The sequence below is a fragment of the Liolophura sinensis genome, chromosome 5, assembly GCF_032854445.1.
Source record: "Liolophura sinensis isolate JHLJ2023 chromosome 5, CUHK_Ljap_v2, whole genome shotgun sequence".
Lineage (NCBI taxonomy): Eukaryota > Metazoa > Mollusca > Polyplacophora > Chitonida > Chitonidae > Liolophura > Liolophura sinensis.
In genome coordinates, this window is record NC_088299.1 from 16,123,514 (window position 1) to 16,141,189 (window position 17,676).

The 17,676-nt window shown below is 41.2% G+C and overlaps 1 protein-coding gene across 1 annotated transcript in view; it reads right to left on the reverse strand.

Annotated features, from left to right (window-relative positions):
• LOC135465837 (sodium/nucleoside cotransporter 2-like) overlaps positions 1 to 17,676 on the reverse strand; it is a 43,737-nt gene that overhangs the window by 7,387 nt on the left and 18,674 nt on the right. Inside the window, exons 4-7 of the mRNA XM_064743194.1 lie at positions 17,300 to 17,494; positions 9,382 to 9,543; positions 8,178 to 8,303; positions 5,413 to 5,543 (exon numbers count right to left, since the gene is read on the reverse strand). Coding sequence (XP_064599264.1) covers positions 5,413 to 5,543; positions 8,178 to 8,303; positions 9,382 to 9,543; positions 17,300 to 17,494 — 614 coding nt within the window. The remainder of the gene's footprint in view (positions 1 to 5,412; positions 5,544 to 8,177; positions 8,304 to 9,381; positions 9,544 to 17,299; positions 17,495 to 17,676) is intronic.

The window sequence follows — 17,676 nt, forward strand, 5'->3', positions numbered from 1 at the left end:
CTGCTTCGCTTTTTTCGGCAATAATGGCGTTTAATTTGCTTCATCAGAATATTCGGGGTATCGGTACCCACGGCCAGGAGTTTAATATCTATCTCTCTAATGTAAATCCTGAACCGCATGTTGTCTGCTTACAAGAAACCTTTTTAAAGCAGCATCTTGATTATACATATCCTGGATATTTTATTAACAGGTTAGATAGGGAGACGAGAGGTGGCGGCGGCTTGGCTATGTTCTTAAAATATGGACTTTCCTTTTCCGAGGTTAGATTACCTTCGTTTACCAGCATAGAAGCCCAGTGTTTCAATATAGCTAAAACTAACTGTCCATCCGTTAGTGTTGTAAACGTTTACAACCCGTCGAACCGTCTGGATTGTTCCGACTTTAACTCCCTTATGTCATCTCTGAATAACTCCTACATTTTATGCGGGGATTTCAATGCGTACAGTCCGTTGTGGGGTAGTGAAACTGTTAACCAAAATGGGCGGGTACTTGAAGAATTTATTGATCAATATTGTGTATGTATTCTTAATGATGGTTCAGGCACTCGAGTTCATCCCCACTCCGGTAATTTCTCACATCTTGATCTTACTTTGTGTTCCCCTGACCTAAGCCTGTCTTTTGATTGGTCCGTGGATAATATCTCACCGTGTGTGAATGATCACCTACCCGTCCATGTATCCAGGGATTTCAATCCTTATGTAAGCTCAGTGGGTCACCCTCCCAGATGGAGCATTAAATGAGCAAACTGGGGGCTTTACCAAAAGGAATGTAGGAAAACCTTTAATTGTGAGATTTTCGATGACAATGTGGATGTATTTTCTGACAACATTGTGGACGCCATTAACGCTGCAGCCACCAAGACGATACCTAAATCTTCTGGTGATATGAAATATAAAATGCCAGTTCCGTGGTGGAATACCGAATGCTCTGCTGCCGTTAGGGAACGTAAACGTCTCAAGAATCGAACACGTCGTACACGACATTACGATGATATTATATTGTACAAGAGGTCGAAGGCTGTAGCTCAACTAACAATCAAACGAGCTCAGAAAGATCACTGGCGGCAATTTTGTAGTAATTTATCCGAGAATACGCCAATCAAAAACGTTTGGGCTCAAATTAAGTCCATTGATGGCAAGGGGAAATCTAAAGCTATTCCCACCATTGTTCATTACGATTCTGAATATGTCACCAATTCAGATAAATGTAACATTTTAGCTGACAGCTTTTCCTATGTCTCCAGCTCGAGGAATTATTGCCCTGAATTTATCTCTCATAAGGAAGACATGGAGAAAGCTCATTCTTTTGAAAATATTGCATTTGATGAAATGCCCATCAATGACGATTTTTCTCTAACAGAGTTAAAGCAAGCTCTTTCAGTATCCACTGACTCGTCACCTGGAGAGGATTTGGTTACTTACTCTGTGTTGTGTAACTTGCCTGAACAGTGCCTTACGGTGTTATTAATGTTATACAATACGGTATGGACTCAAATGAAACTCCCCTTTATGTGGCAAAGTGCTATTGTCATACTGGTGCCTAAACCAAGCAAGGACCTAACTGCCCCTTCATCGTACAGGCCCATCGCGCTTACTGCCACTTTGTGTAAAGTCATGGAAAGGATGATTAATGCTCGTTTGGTGTGGTCACAATACTTTCAGTCCAGTTCAAAGCGGTTTTAGAAACAAACGTTCTACAACCGACCATATCATCACTTTAGAATCTTCTATTAGAAACGCCTTGTGTAATAAGGAATATTTGTTTGCTGTGTTTCTAGACATAGAAAAAGCTTATGACATGGTGTGGCAAACTGGTGTCCTTATGAAAATGAGAAGCAAGGGAATTGGCGGAAAATGCTGGGGTGGGTGAAAAACTTCCTTTCGGACCGTTTTATTAAAGTAAGAGTCGGTCGAGACTACTCTCGACCAGTACCTGTCGAGAGTGGGGTGCCCCAGGGTAGTGTTTTATCTCCTACTCTTTTTAATATTGCAATAAATGACCTACAGGACGCACTGTCACCAAAACTGACATGCACATTATTTGCGGACGACAAAGCTGTATGGTATGGTTCCAGGAGTCTTAAACTCTACACCAAGTACATTCAACAGGGCTTGGATGACATCATGAAATGGAGTTTAACATGGGGCTTTAAGTTTTCATCAGTTAAAACCGAGGCTGTCATCTTTACACGAAAAGCTATCAAGCAAGTATCTGTTTCTCTTAATAATTCTCCCGTGAAAATATCCTCGTCTTTCCGGTATCTTGGCGTGATATTTGATAGGCGCCTTACCTGGTCTAATCACATAGATTATAAGATTACTAGATGCAAGAAAGTTCTTAACTTGAAGAGATGTGTTTCCGGGCGAACCTGGGGAGCCGACAGGCAATGTCTTTTGCTACTCTACCGGTCCTTAATTAGGTCAAGGCTTGACTACGGCTGCGAAGCCTATGATTCAGCGTGTGCCAGCCTCAAAGCTAAACTTGACTCTATCCAGTGCGCCGCACTACGTTTTTGTACTGGAGGCTTACGCTCCACTCCTCTCAGCGTATTGCAAGTCTTCTGTAATGAGTGGCCGTTACACTTGCGTCGTCGGTTGCGTGTCCTAAAGTTTGCTTTCAGGCTAAAGTCTGCCATTAATAATTCTGTAACGTCTGTACTTAAACCCTCATATTATAATCAGTTATATAGTAAAGACAGTAAGAAAGCCTTGCCATTTAATTTACCGTCGAACGAAATTTCTGACTTCTTTCAGGCCAGGGATATTTGTACTCAGCCTGGTTCTGTTCCTCATTTTCCTCCCTGGAAGTTATCGAACCCATTTGGAAGTACATTCTAAAGTAAAAAAGACGGATAACAGTAATGTATCGTTGTTATGTGTCAAGGACCATATTAAATCAAACTGGAACGCGTACTTACAAGTATTTACCGACGCTTCCAAATGCCCCGACACTAACAAAGTGGGCGCATCAGTGTGTATTCCAGAAATGAGGTATGAAAAATCTTTCCGCTTGTCAGGTTATGTTTCCGTGTTCACGGCAGAGCTTACCGCAATCTTGAGTGCCTTAACTATCTACTCGAGTTAAGACCGATTAGGGCTGTTCTTAAGTTCTTTACAGGCACTTGGTAACTTTATTTGGAATAAGTCGGCCGCGCTTGTGTATGAAATACTGTATATCTGTACTATATTGGGCTATCAAGGTGTATCTGTGGCGTTTGAATGGGTGCCGGCCCACATTGGTGTTGACGGAAATGAGTTGGCGACAAACTAGCCAAAAAGGCCATTGATCTACCCAATATATCCCACACCATCCCGTTGTCTGTATAAGAAGCTATTGATTATGTCAAACCGAAATTTATACCTGTATGGCAAAATGAATGGGATAACTCTGTTACAGGAAGATTCTTTTATTCTCACAACCCTCAAATCTCTGTAAGCTACAATCTCTCTCTCAACTGTCGCTGTGACGAAATACTCGTATTTAGACACTTGTCTGGTCACATTAATACAAACAGCTATTTGCATAAATTCAATCTCCATGACACGGGTCATTGTGAGGAATGTTTTGTAGAAGATACTGTCGCGCATGTTCTTTTTCGTTGTAGACTTCATATTGATGCCAGGCGCGTATTTTACGCAGAATTAACTCGTGTGGGTGTTAGGAACCCGTCAGAAGACACGGTTTTAAAACCGGTGAGAAATCACAACAAAGTTTTTCAGGCTGTTGCCAATTTTCTCACTCGTTGTTACAGATCCTAACACTTAAAATGTGTACTTAACGGTGTACCCAAGCATGTCTTGACATGTTATCTATCGTTGTTTGGACATGCGTAATTTGTCAAGGGTCAAAGCCTAGCATTTTCTATGGACTCAATGTGTTAACATTCCCCCTCTTCACCGTCCACTCGTGTATCCTTATACCATCGGTGTTCTTTACGACAGCTGTGTAAAGGCTTAGTTCTCGTGGGTACTGGACATTTATGTAAAGCAGCCACAATTGGCCGTTTACTTGGGAAAACAATTTATTCAACGTTCCGTTATTGGCGGGCATCATTCAACTTGGATGGGGAAACGTCATTACAAATTAATCTCTCTCTCCCCCCCCCCCCCCACCAGGTGTAAGGAAGATCCGTGTACACAGAAAACTGAGAGAAAGACCACTGCAGAAAACTGCAAGGAAGACACTACAGAAAACTGCAAGGAAGTCCACTACAGAATGCTGCAAGGAAGCCCACCGCACAAAATTGCAAGAATGAGAAGAACGGAAAACTGCAATGTAGGCTACTTTAGAAAACTGCAAGGCAGTCCACTAGAGAAAACTGCAAGAGAGAGAAGTACAGAAAACTACAAGGAAGTCCACTACAGAAAACTACAAGGAAGTCCACCGCAGAAAATTGCAAGAAAGACAACTACAGAAAACTGCAAGGAATACTACTTCAGAAAACTTCAAGGAAGAGCACCACCGAAAACTACAAGGAAGCCCACCGCAAAATTACAAAAATTGTAAGGAATACTACTTCTACAGAAAACCGTCAGGGAGACCAGTGCAGCAAACTGTAAGGAGGATCACTACAAAAAACCTATAAAAAAGCACTACAGAGAAGTGTCATGAAAAGACAACTACCGAACACTGTAAGGGAGACCGATGAAGAAAATTTTAAGGAAGACAGCTACAGAAAATCGTAAAGAAAAGCACAACGGAAAACTGAAAGAAAGACATTCTAATGGGAGGAAACCGGGCATAGGCTGGGGGAACCAACGACCACCCGCAGATCGCTGGACGACATTCTCACGTGCGAGCGAAAAGGAAGCCAGCATAGGGTGGACTCACAAAGACCTCTTGGTGAGAGAGCCTTACACTGTATGAGCACACTAACCACTAGGCCACGGAGTACCCCAATAACCGTAAGGAAGAGCACTAAAGAAAATGATCAGGAAAATCAATAAAGAAAACTTCTAGCAAGACCACTACAGAAAACTTTAAGGGAGGCCAGTGTATTGGAAATGAACTGCATATCTTTCATATATATATATATATATATATATATATATATATATATATATATATATATATATATATATATATATATATATATATATATATATATAGTGGAAAAGCTACAAAGATTACAAACATACGAATATTATTTAGACTATTTAGACAATAAAATTGTGACTGTGTGTGGCATGTCACCAAAACAATGTTGTGTTTTTCGACAGTAACGAATAAAGTCGATGCTTTGTCTAAGATTTCCAATTTTCATCAAAATAAACTCTCAGCCTTAAAACCCCCTCATCCATGCTGCTGAGGGCACTGTCACAGATAACAGAAACCACCGAGAGCACACGTAAAGTCATATAAGACAAGCGCGCCTGAAAATTTTACATGTTAAATGCTGTCAGATAGCCTCACCCTCTGGGAAGTTTAACGTCCTTCTTGGATTTGGTCTGAGACTGCTCCGTTTCCGGGAAGCTGAGTTTGGAGAGCGCAAGCGCTGCTGGGCCGGACATGAAGGATGCCGCCAACAGGTGCTCGGCTTCTGCCTACAAGTACAGTATAGACACGTCATCCATCTGACATATTGTACATCCACCTACAAGTACAGCATGGAAACCTCATACAGTCGACATACATCCTCTTACAAGTGCAGCATAGAAACCTTATACAGCGGACATACATCCGCCTACAAGTGCAGCATAGAAACCTCATACAGCGGACATAATTCCGCCCACAAGTGCAGCATAGAAACTTCATTCAGTTGACATACATCCGCCTACAAGTGCAGCATAGAAACCTCATACAGCGGATATACATCCGCCTACAAGTGTAGCATAGAAACCTCATAGAGCGGACATACATCCGCCTACAAGTGCAGCATAGAAACCTCACAGAGCGGACATACAACCGCCTACAAGTGTAGCATAGAAACCTCATACAGCCGAGATAAACCCGCATACAAGTGCAGCATAGAAACTTCATTCAGTGGACATACATCCGCCTACAAATGTAGCATAGAAACCTCATACAGCGGACATACCTCGGCCTACAAGTGCAACATAGAAACCTCATACAGCGGACATTCATCCGCCTACAAGTACTGCATAGAAACTCCATTCAGTTGACATACATCCGCCTACAAGTGTAGCATTGAAACCTCATAGAGCGGACATACATCCGCCTACAAGTGCAACATAGAATTCTCATACAGCGGACATACATCCGCCTACAAGTGCAGCATTGAAACCTCATACAGCGGACATTCTTCCGCCTACAAGTGCAGCATAGAAACCTCATACAGCGGACATACATCCGCCTACAAGTGCAGCATAGAAACCTCATACAGCGGACATACCTCGGCCTACAAGTGCAACATAGAAACCTCATACAGCGGATATTCATCCGCCTACAAGTACTGCATAGAAACCTCATACAGCGGACATACATCCGCCTACAAGTGCAGCATAGAAACCTCATACAGCGGACATACATCCGCCTACAAGTGCAGCATAGAAACCTCATACAGCGGATATACATCCGCCTAGAAGTGCAGCATAGAAACCTCATACAGCGGACATTCATCCGCCTACAAGTGCAGCATAGAAACCTCATACAGCGGACATTCATCCGCCTACAAGTGCAACATAGAAACCTCATAGAGCGGACATACATCCGCCTACAAGTGCAGCATAGAAACCTCATAGAGCGGACATACATCCGCCTACAAGTGCAGCATAGAAACCTCATACAGCGGATATACATCCGCCTAGAAGTGCAGCATAGAAACCTCATACAGCGGACATTCATCCGCCTAGAAGTGCAGCATAGAAATCTCATACAGCGGACATACATCCGCCTAGAAGTGCAGCATAGAAACCTCATACAGCGGATATTCATCCGCCTACAAGTGCAGCATAGAAACCTCATACAGCGGACATACATCCGCCTACAAGTGCAACATAGAAATGTCATACAGCGGATATACATCCGCCTACAAGTGCAGCATTGAAACCTCATACAGCGGACATTCTTCCGCCTACAAGTGCAGCATAGAAACCTCATACAGCGGACATACATCCGCCTACAAGTGCAGCATAGAAACCTCATACAGCGGACATTCATCCGCCTACAAGTGCAGCATAGAAATCTCATACAGCGGACATACATCCGCCTACAAGTGCAGCATAGAAACCTCATACAGCGGACATTCATCCGCCTACAAGTGCAGCATAGAAACCTCATACAGCGGACATACATCCGCCTAGAAGTGCAGCATAGAAACCTCATACAGCGGACATACATCCGCCTACAAGTGCAGCATAGAAACCTCATACAGCGGACATTCATCCGCCTACAAGTGCAACATAGAAACCTCATAGAGCGGACATACAACCGCCTACAAGTACAGCATAGAAACCCCAGTCAGTGGACATACATCCGCCTACAAGTGCAGCATAGAAACCTCATTCAGTGGACATACATCCGCCTACAAGTGCAGCATAGAAACCTCATTCAGTGGACATACATCCGCCTACAAGTGCAGCATAGAAACCTCATTCAGTGGACATACATCCGCCTACAAGTGCAACATAGAAACCTCATACAGCGGACATACATCCGCCTACCAGTGCAACATAGAAACCTCATAGAGCGGACATACAACCGCCTACAAGTACAGCATAGAAACCCCATTCAGTGGACATACAACCGCCTACAAGTGCAGCATAGAAACCTCATAGAGCGGACATACATCCGCCCACAAGTGCAAGGGGAAGTCAATCTAATCAGTATTATTCACGAAGAGCTTAAAGTAGTTTCATGGGAATGCTAGGTTACAAAGCCCGGGTCGTGTTTACTCCACGACGTTAATGGACTGACGAAGTTTTGTAAAAGTGAGCTTAGATCAGATCTTCAGAAGGGGTTAAGCGCTTGATATTAATGAAAACACTTGCCAAGACATCTCGCAGCTCTTGCTAGTTTGCATGTCTTCTTACTGTAAAACTTCCACTTCAACTTCAAATTGTCGTTTATTCCTTAACTTATTTTACATTAGGCCTTTAACATGTACCATAATGGGACCAGAAGATAAGATGCCCAGTACAACCATATAAATTTATATACATATAACACTCACGGCTATAGCAGCACAATTCTGAATCAATATCTCTTTAGGAACTCACTCCAAACTCGATATAGGCCGCCACAACAGTGCCTGCAATGGTAGCGAATCCGGTTGTCATGACTGCGTGTAGTTCTGACACGGTCAGCTTCGGTAGGAAGGGTTTCAGCATTAAGCTGGATTCCAACTGAAAACGACAACAAAATGAAAATAATGATGATAATTAGATTCAGTTAATTTACATATGATGCGGCAGCGATTAGCTCAAAACCAAAAAGCGGTCATTAATCTTTATTTATCTTTATTCCTGTTTTACGCCGTACTCAAGCACATTTCACTTATACGAGGGCGGCCAGCATTATGGTGGGTGGAAACCGGGCACAGCCCGGGGGAAACCCACAGCCATCGGCAGGTTGCTGGCACACCTTCCCACGTACGGCCGGAGAGGAAGCCAGCATGAGCTGGACTTGAACTCACATCGACCGCATTGGTGAGAGACTCCTGGGTAATTACGCTGCGCTAGCCACGGGTGCCCCCAGTAATTCATCAGTGTAAAACTAATAACAAAAATGTGAAAATGTTTCCAGGTTATCCGCGAAAATATTTTCGGATTAACCTCAAGATTTTTCAACTTTCCTTAAAAATGAAGCGCCAGCCAAGAGTTTTAGTTTTACTTAAAAATATAAGATGAATAAATCAGTAGGATTATACGTTATATTAATGAATAAAACAGTAGAACAATATATTATATAACTAAATAAATACCATAATTTGTTTTTTGATGAATTTTTAATCCGGCAAAAGTTTCGGACTATTCATTTAAGATTAGGTTATGTTAAAAAATGTACAATAAGCGCTGGCTCAGTTGTCTGTAACGTTTATCTGGTCACAGGTTCAAATCCATATATCGCTGATTCCACAAGAATGTCAAATACCTTGTGAACTACGATTGTTTACTTCCTCTGCTCACATCCCTTGCAACAGTAAATCAGTTTTTTTCGTAACTTGTCAACATTATTCACCAAAATTTTTTTTCTCCACTTTACATACATTTTATCTTCTCGCAAAAAGTTTCAAAAATGTTTTTGACAACCTAGGCAACCACCGAACACAGGCGAATTTTACAGACAACCGAACATAGGCGACTCGCTAAAAGAATTAGACTATAGACAGCGGTCCTTTCACTCAGAGAGCAACCCTCTTACCCAGAGAGCGGTTCTCTTTCGTAGACAACAGTTCTTTTTCCTAGACAGCGGTTCTCTTACCTGGCCTACAAATATATGGGCAGCTCCGGCCAGCGATTCTATGGGCGTGGTGTTCAATGTGTACTGGAGAATCCAGGCCAAGGTCTCTACCACGCACTGTATTACCCCCCAGTAATGTAGCGCCGAGTTAACAGCGCTGAAAAACACTACCACTGGCAAAACCTGACAGAGACAAGATATACAGATATTATCGCGGCAAAACCTGCAAGAGGCAAGCTATAAAATCATTATCACTTGTAGAACCTGAAAGAGGTAAGATCAAAAAACATTATCACCTGGCAGAGACGAGGCATAATAGCAGTATCACTGTTGAAGGGTGACAAAAACAAGACATTAAAACATTATCACGATACACCTAACATAGAAAAGAGATACGAACATTTTAAAAGCAAACCTGACAGAGAAAAGACATAAAAACAGTATCATCGGCAAAACCTGACGGAGACAACGCATAAAAACAAAATCAGGGCACACCTGACAGAGAACAGATTTTAAGCGCAGTTTAATGTAACCAGACATTTGAAAAGTTGATTACCTCTGCAAAACTTTACGAATTGCCACTTTGACAGCTTGCAAATGTACCCTGGCAAAGGTATAGTATATTTGAATATGATACTTGCTGAGATGCCGTAAGGTCTGACTTACATTTGTATAAGTTTGTTACGCTTGCTTTGTCATATTTCTTACAGGTGTCTTTGCTCAACATGATCTTGATTATGGTCATGCTGTCGGTGTAAAGCATAAAATTCGTCCCAGTGACGATACGCCTATTAAAGAGCGGTCTCGTAGAGTGCATCCTAAGGATTATCTAGACTTAAAAATCCATTTAGAGGAATTATTGCAAGGAGGTGTAATACGGGGTCTACTTCCCCTTACAGTTCTACTTGTCCGAAAGAAATCTGAAGATCTGATAATGGTTGTAGATTATCTAAAACTGAATCAGTGCACAATCAAAGATGCGTACACCATCCCAAAGAGAGATGATGCCTTTGGTTCTCTACATGACGCAAAATGGTTTAGTGTTCTTGACTTGAAATCTGGTTATTATTAAGTGGAAATGACTAAAGAAGTGAGCAATATACGACCTTCACTTGCTCCTTTGGTCTTTTGGAAATTGAACGAATACCACAGGGGGTAACAAACGCACCACTTTTCAGAGATTGGTGAAACATTGCATGAAAATTTAACTTTCAAAGAGCTTCAAGAGTGTATTTAGATGACATCATAATTTTTCAGATTCCCCAGAACATGAAAAACGCTTTTTCATTGTGTTAGATAGACTGAGACAGTTTGGGCTGAAACTTTCATCATATAAATGTCAGTTATTCCAAACATCTGTTCACTATCTTGGCCACATCGTTTCAGAACATGGTATCGAGACAGACCCAGGTAAGGTATCTGCCATTAAGGATTGACCGGGGCCTCAAACAATTGGCGACTTTAAAATTTCCTAGGCACAGTAGGCTATTATAGACGGTTCATCAAGGATTTCTCCAAGATAGCAAGTCCTTTAAATGCCCTGACAGTGGGATACAATCCCAAACGACAGCGGGCTAGAAAGGCAGATGTCCCAGAGATGCTTGTATGGGAAATGGAGCATTAGACTGCCTTCACCAAGCTCAAGTCAGTACTTTGTTCAGCATCTATTCTGGCTTATGCTGACTGGTCAAAACCATTCGTACTCCATACGGATCCCAGTAAAGTCAGGCTTGGTGCTGCGCTTTATCAAAAGCATTGGGAACATCTTAAAGTTGTGGCTTATGCATCTCGTGGTTTCACTAGACAGAAAAAAACATTACCCTGCTCATCGGCTTGAATTTTTAGCTCTCAAGTGGCCCGTTACTGAGAAATTTAAGGATTACTTGTATGGCAAGGACTTCCATATTTTCACTGACAACAATCCGTTGACATACATCCTGAGCAAAGGTAATTTAGACGCTTGCTCCCACAGACGGTTGGTGGCCTTAGCTGCTTGCAACTTCACTTTGAAACACCGTGCGGGTAAAGCTAACGCTGACACGGATGGCCTGTCACGCCGTCCCCATGAAACCCTTTCTGACGAACCTTCATCAGAAGATGACAAAATATCAGATTTGTTATCACGGTTAAATGGTACATCTCAAGCGGCAGATACTTGTCTCGATTCTGACACCATTCAGGTAATTTCAAAATCGGACGCTGTACATACTACAGCCAATGTGGAACAATCAGACAACTGCTCCCCTTGAGTTTTTCAGGTTGGTATTAGCAGTGAATGCTTACAAACGGCCGGAACCTTGGCCTGGTCAGGTCACAGTGCAGTCCTGATTGGACTACCTTACAAAAACCAAGAGCTACACCTTAGCCGGATGAAGGTACTCATGTCTAAGAAATCTCTTCCCACTGGGAAGAAATTCAAACGTGAGGCGCTTGAGGTGCGGGCGTATCGGCGAGAGCGTAAACGCCTCCGCCTTAAATGTATCGAAATGAAATTTTGTATCGGGTAACTAAACACGACAACAATGAACGCTGGCAGCTGACTCTTCCACAGGGGGAGAGAGAGAAGGCCTTATTTGGTGTACACGATCATACACCTTGGGTATGAGCGCACCCTCGAACATGGCCAGGGCTAGATTTTACTGGCCCTTTATGACCAAACATATTGAAAAAAAGTGCAGTACATGTGTCAGACGGAGAAAGGCACCATTTGCAGCCGATCCTTTGCACCCTATTACATCATCTGAACCTATGGAAATGGTCTGCATAGATTTCTTGGCCGCTGAGCCAGATGATAAAGACATCAGAAATGTCCTTGTAGTTACAGACCATTTCACAAAATATGCTCAAGCCTATCCTACGAAAGATCAAAAAGCTCTTACCGTCGCCAAAGTATTTTAGGAAAATTTCTTTATCCATTATGGATTCCCTAAATTTCTTCATTCTGACCAAGGCCGCGACTTCGAGTCAAATTTGATAGCAGAGCTATGTAAGATTGTGGGTATAAAGAAAACTCGAACGAGTCCTTATCACCCCCAAGTTAATGGTCTGTGTGAACGGTTGAACCGGACACTCCGTAATAAATTTATGTTGGGGACTTTAAGCGATCAGCAGAAGCCCCAATGGTGACTATTTGTGAAACCTTTGGTGCATGTTTATAACTGTGCTAAACATGACGCCACGGGTATGTCCCCATTTTTCTTGATGTTTGAACGAGAATCTCGTCTTCCTGTAGACGTCTGTTTAGGTATTGAACCTTTCGGTCACTCTGTTCAAACCCATTCTCAGTATGTCGCAAACCTGAAGGACAGATTGCAGCACGCGTATAAAATGGCCTCTGAAAGAGCAAACCTTCAAGCTCATGGTAACAGTCAGAGAAGCTGTGTTAGAGCCTGGAGACCGTGTTCTGCTGAGAAATTTGCACATGCGTTGCAAACACAAGTTAGCTGATAAGTGGGAGGAGCAGATCTCTGTTGTGGAGAATTATGGAGAAAAAGTTTAACGATGATGCTGTATATTTTGTTCGGTCCGAGGATGGCCAATCGGGTACATGTCGGACCCTTCATCGTAACATGTTGCTCCCTTGTGGGTTTTGCCAGTTGTTGCGGAAGTTGAGGAATCGGTCAAGTACAACAAACCACAAACCCGCTCCAGTACCAGAACAGCAGAGTCGTGCGTCAACTCAGGATCTGAATCCGATTCTGACCTGGACGAGGATCCTTATGTGTTGACAAATACTCCGTAATATATTCTCATGCCTTCCACCGCTCCACGTAATCAACCGTTAAGTTTGACATCGCTCATCCCCATGCCCTACGTTTCACTCCACTGTAGCAAGCAAGACGCCAACTAATCCAATCTGTTCACCATCTGGATATGACGACATCCTTGATCTGAATGAGCAGGTGCCTTCCTACACACCTGATCAGGCTGATCATATGGGTACGGAGGAGCTCGTTAGCGAGGTCAGCAGGCCTGGATCTGAGTCTCAACAGCCATGTAGATCTTCTCGGGTTAAGAAAGATCGAATAGTTCTACAGTATATTGAGTATATTGATAAGGGGAATTCCACTGACACCGTTTTATAACAGAAAATAGCATTTTCTGAACGTATATGGCAGTTTTAACAACATAAACAGTTTAGCAGCGTTGTTGACATACCAGTGTAAACTTGACCAGAACAACCACTTAAATATAACAAAGAGCTGACCAGCTTTGTTTTCAGCGTGCTTAATTATTATGAAGGTTTACAACTGGAAACATGCTCCAAGTTGTTAACAAATTTTAAATCTTGAGATAGAGATCTTAGGTTAACTATTTTCCAGATATCTTAATTGACTTTTGTTTGTTCGTTTTCCAGTATGGTGAAGATCAATGTATTTGTGTATTTTTGAACTTGTATGACGCATTCTTCAGACTACTTAACAGATGTGTACAATGCGATTTTATTTTGGGGGTAAAATGTTCTTGAGATCAATAATATCTGCTATGCTGGATGTGTTAGTTGAAGTTTGTAGCGCATGTATATGATTTTCTAACCAAAATTATTTTTCATCTTAGAGATTTAAAACTGGTAATCTTCTGGTGGGTTAATACTTGCGTGTCTTCTGAACGTTGATTCTTGTGTGGCCTTATTTTCTTAAAATAATGCGGTTATTCCTAGAACTGTAGTCTAATTTTGAATATGGGGCTCCATTTTTACATATAATCTAGCATCAGAATAGTCTTAGTCATTTAAAAGACATCAACATATTAAATATTGTGCGTCAATTATTATGATTGTCACTAAGTGTTGGTTTTACACTTTTTCTGGAATGTTGTCCAGTTATGTATAAGGCCAAATATTTGTGCCAATAAGTAGAGAGAAGACAGATGAGAAGAGAGAGGATTTTTGTCAGTGTCCATTTATCGTTGATAATACAATCTCAGTCAGTCACAAACTATTACTTCTTTTGTTGTGAGTTACTTCGATCCGGCTTCAAGAACCATAAGTTGGCCAAAAAGGCACGTCGCGAGGACCGTTAGCCCGCTTATACAAACAACATTCGTAATAAAATAACCTTTACCAAACTCACGCGTGATACAAAGGACCGGTATGGTAAAGCGGGGAGTCAGCCCCAGTGCAAAAAACCCGTGCACCTCAAGAAGCGAAACTAACTATAGCTCTGAGTGACAGCTCCTGATACACGCGTCATGCAATTTCTTTTTTCAATTCTGTTTTGCATTTTCTTTTCCTGTTATACAGCAAGAATACACTGAAGCAATGCATAGGTCATAAAATCTAAAAACTGTTAGCCTGTTGCAGTCACACTGAAATATCTTTTTTCGCATTAGACAGTGTAGAATGGGGAAGATCACTGCACCACAAATGTAGCTTTCTGAAACATTCTTGATCACGCAGTTATGTACCAATCAATTAAATACATATATAACAAATGTTCAGCCTTATACTTCCGTAACTCATAACATGTCGATGTTGATGACAATTAGAGAGCCACATGTGCTCTCAACCAGGATTCAAGTATGATTTCGCTGTAGTTGCCACACATTACGTAATATCATGGCTTAACAATTATTCATTCGTCATGATTATCCATGATTCATGATAACACTTACTTAATGAAATACAGCCTACATCTTTACTCATACAAAAAGTATGTTGCCAATGAAAAAAAACCCCGCAGATTCGAACTCGAGATAAAAAAAACCCCTGTTCTCCTGACTGAATTGTTTAATTCACTGTGCTATGAAGGATGACTGGAAACTGTGGCAAATATACGGATTTTAAAGTTGCCAAAGTATGAAAAAACTCATCACATTATAAAGTTTATTTTTTACATATGAAGACAAACGTTAACCAAAACGAAACTTTAACAGCGGATAGAAATACACACAGGAAAGTTTTGGTAAAGATATTTTTTGGTTAACGTTGATTTTCATACTGTAAATTAAAAAACGCAGTTCCTCGTTTGATCCAAAAATTGGCGTTTTTGATCAAGAGTGCATTTTTGGAGGGTTATTAGTAAGAAACCATCTCTTTCATGGCCATATAACTTTCATGAGTGCTTTGACCAAGTTTTGTACTTCTCATTTACGGAACCGTGCTAAAATATACAGCCCCTTTATTAATTTCTAGTCAACTTACACTGAAATTTTAAAAATAGGGTTTCCCCCATATTTGGCGTCTAAGATGCGAACAAGCCATCCCCCGATAGAACGGAATTGTCACCCGAAACCTTTGAAATGGGCGATTGGTAATTTTGCTCAGCTTAAGTATCGCTGGTTCTCATCGTCTTAACTTCGTTTACAGAGAAGTTGAGTTTTTATGAAATTTAGTTTAACGCCACGAAATACGACTAGTTTGAACAATACACAAAGACGGACAGACAAGGTTATGGCAGTACTTATCCCAAACAGGCTGAGGAGTACAATTTTTTTAAAAAGGATTGTATTGGACAGAATTAAATTTTATTGAAATAATTGTGTTCATATTTCTGGTGGTGAAACTTTTTTAACCTTGGCGTTTGATGCACTATTGCACGCACAGCACTGTTCAAATCGTCTACATTTAGATACTTTGGAGCCAAGAAAAGCTTGTGACGTCACATGCAGCCAAACTTACGAAAATAGTTCATAAGGTCCACTTCTGTAACTATTAGTGGTTCGTTTTGATGCCTGTGTTGGTTTGCCACTTCTCCACTTTGGAAAAGTCAACAAAACTTTCTCATTTCTCTGTAAGTAATTCTCAGTTCTAACACAAGGACAGGCCTTACAGTAGTATTTGCTTGGGTAAAATGTCTCTTTTGTATTCTGCAAAGATTGTTTGCGAATAGGGCCAGTTGTGACTCTAAAAACTGATCTGCTAAACTAACAGAATGCCGTGCTTTCTGTAAGACGGTGGATAAGATTATGTTATTATTATGACTTATAACGTTATACAAGACAGATTAACTCTATTTCAACAGAATACTTGTTTGGTGAAAGGGGGTATTGTTTTATCAGTATCGTAGTATTAAGTCGCAGTTACATAATCTATTCTACAATGACTCAGAATGCATAATATAATACCAGCTTAACTACTTAACAGTTTAGTTTTCAGTAAAGAAATTTGTAGCTGTTTTAATACTATTTTACATAATATGTTGACATTTTCACAAAAGGGTGCGTAAAATTCAAGAAATCATATTTGTGCAATATCAAATAGTTATGTTAAAACATTTTGAATAAATACGAATTTAAGAGGTTTACTACTTTTCCTTTCTCATCCGATATATGTAATGCAATATAAGTAAATGTCTGAGTTTTGAGTGCGAACCGTTTTATCGATAAAGACAGAAAAAGTCAAACTGTATCATGTGACCTGTCAAAACTACTATATTTAATCACATATATTATAACACGGACGTCAGAAAGTGTCATAAAAAGTAATTTAGAGAACACGAATTATAGAGAAATTTAAGAAGCTTAACCTTTGTGGGCTTGAAAAGGTTCTAAAGGAGGAGGCGTCATTTGTTCCTCTGGAACACGGAGAGGCAGGTGATCGGTAAATTAATATCAGCACAGGTTGCCCAAAATATTTTACAAGTCACATGAGGCAGTAACACTGTTTTATTTTTGACGACACAACATTTCCCACTCGAAACTCTCTTATTATCTACTCTACGAAGTTAATTGTTGGAGTGGCCTACGTGGCTGGGATGATTAGTGTGCCAGCACGGCGCAATGATCCATGAGCCTCTCACCAATGGTGCAGTTGTGACTTCAAGTTCAGCTCATATTGGCTTCCTTTCCGGCCGTACGTGGGAATGTCTGCCAGCAACCAGCGGATGGTCATGTGTTTCCCCCTAACCGTGGTCGTATAAGTGAAATATTCTCGAGTACGGCGTAAAACATCAATCAAATAAGTAAATGAACAAATATCCTCTGGATGCTATACACCTACCTTGAATGCTACAGGGTGTAGCAGATAGGTTTCCGGGCCAAAGACAAACTTGGACCCGGCGTCAGCATATTCCAGAAAGGTTTTGACTTGCTCCCCCAGAAAGCTGAAGGCCTGATAACCCTTGTCCCACCTCAGTATGATGAGCCCCATAACAAACTGAAGGCCCAGTCCCCAGAGTACAGGCCGCCATTTAACCTGGTCAACACACATAAGCGAGTTACATTTGTAATTGATGACCTGCTATACTTAATGCTCCATATTTATTTTTATATTTATTTCTTCCATATAAATTTTATCTGTCATTTGAGAAATGCTCCAAATCTTAATCAGTTTCTTGTTTAAAAAGTTTTACGTGTTTTGTTGTAAAAGATTGTGGC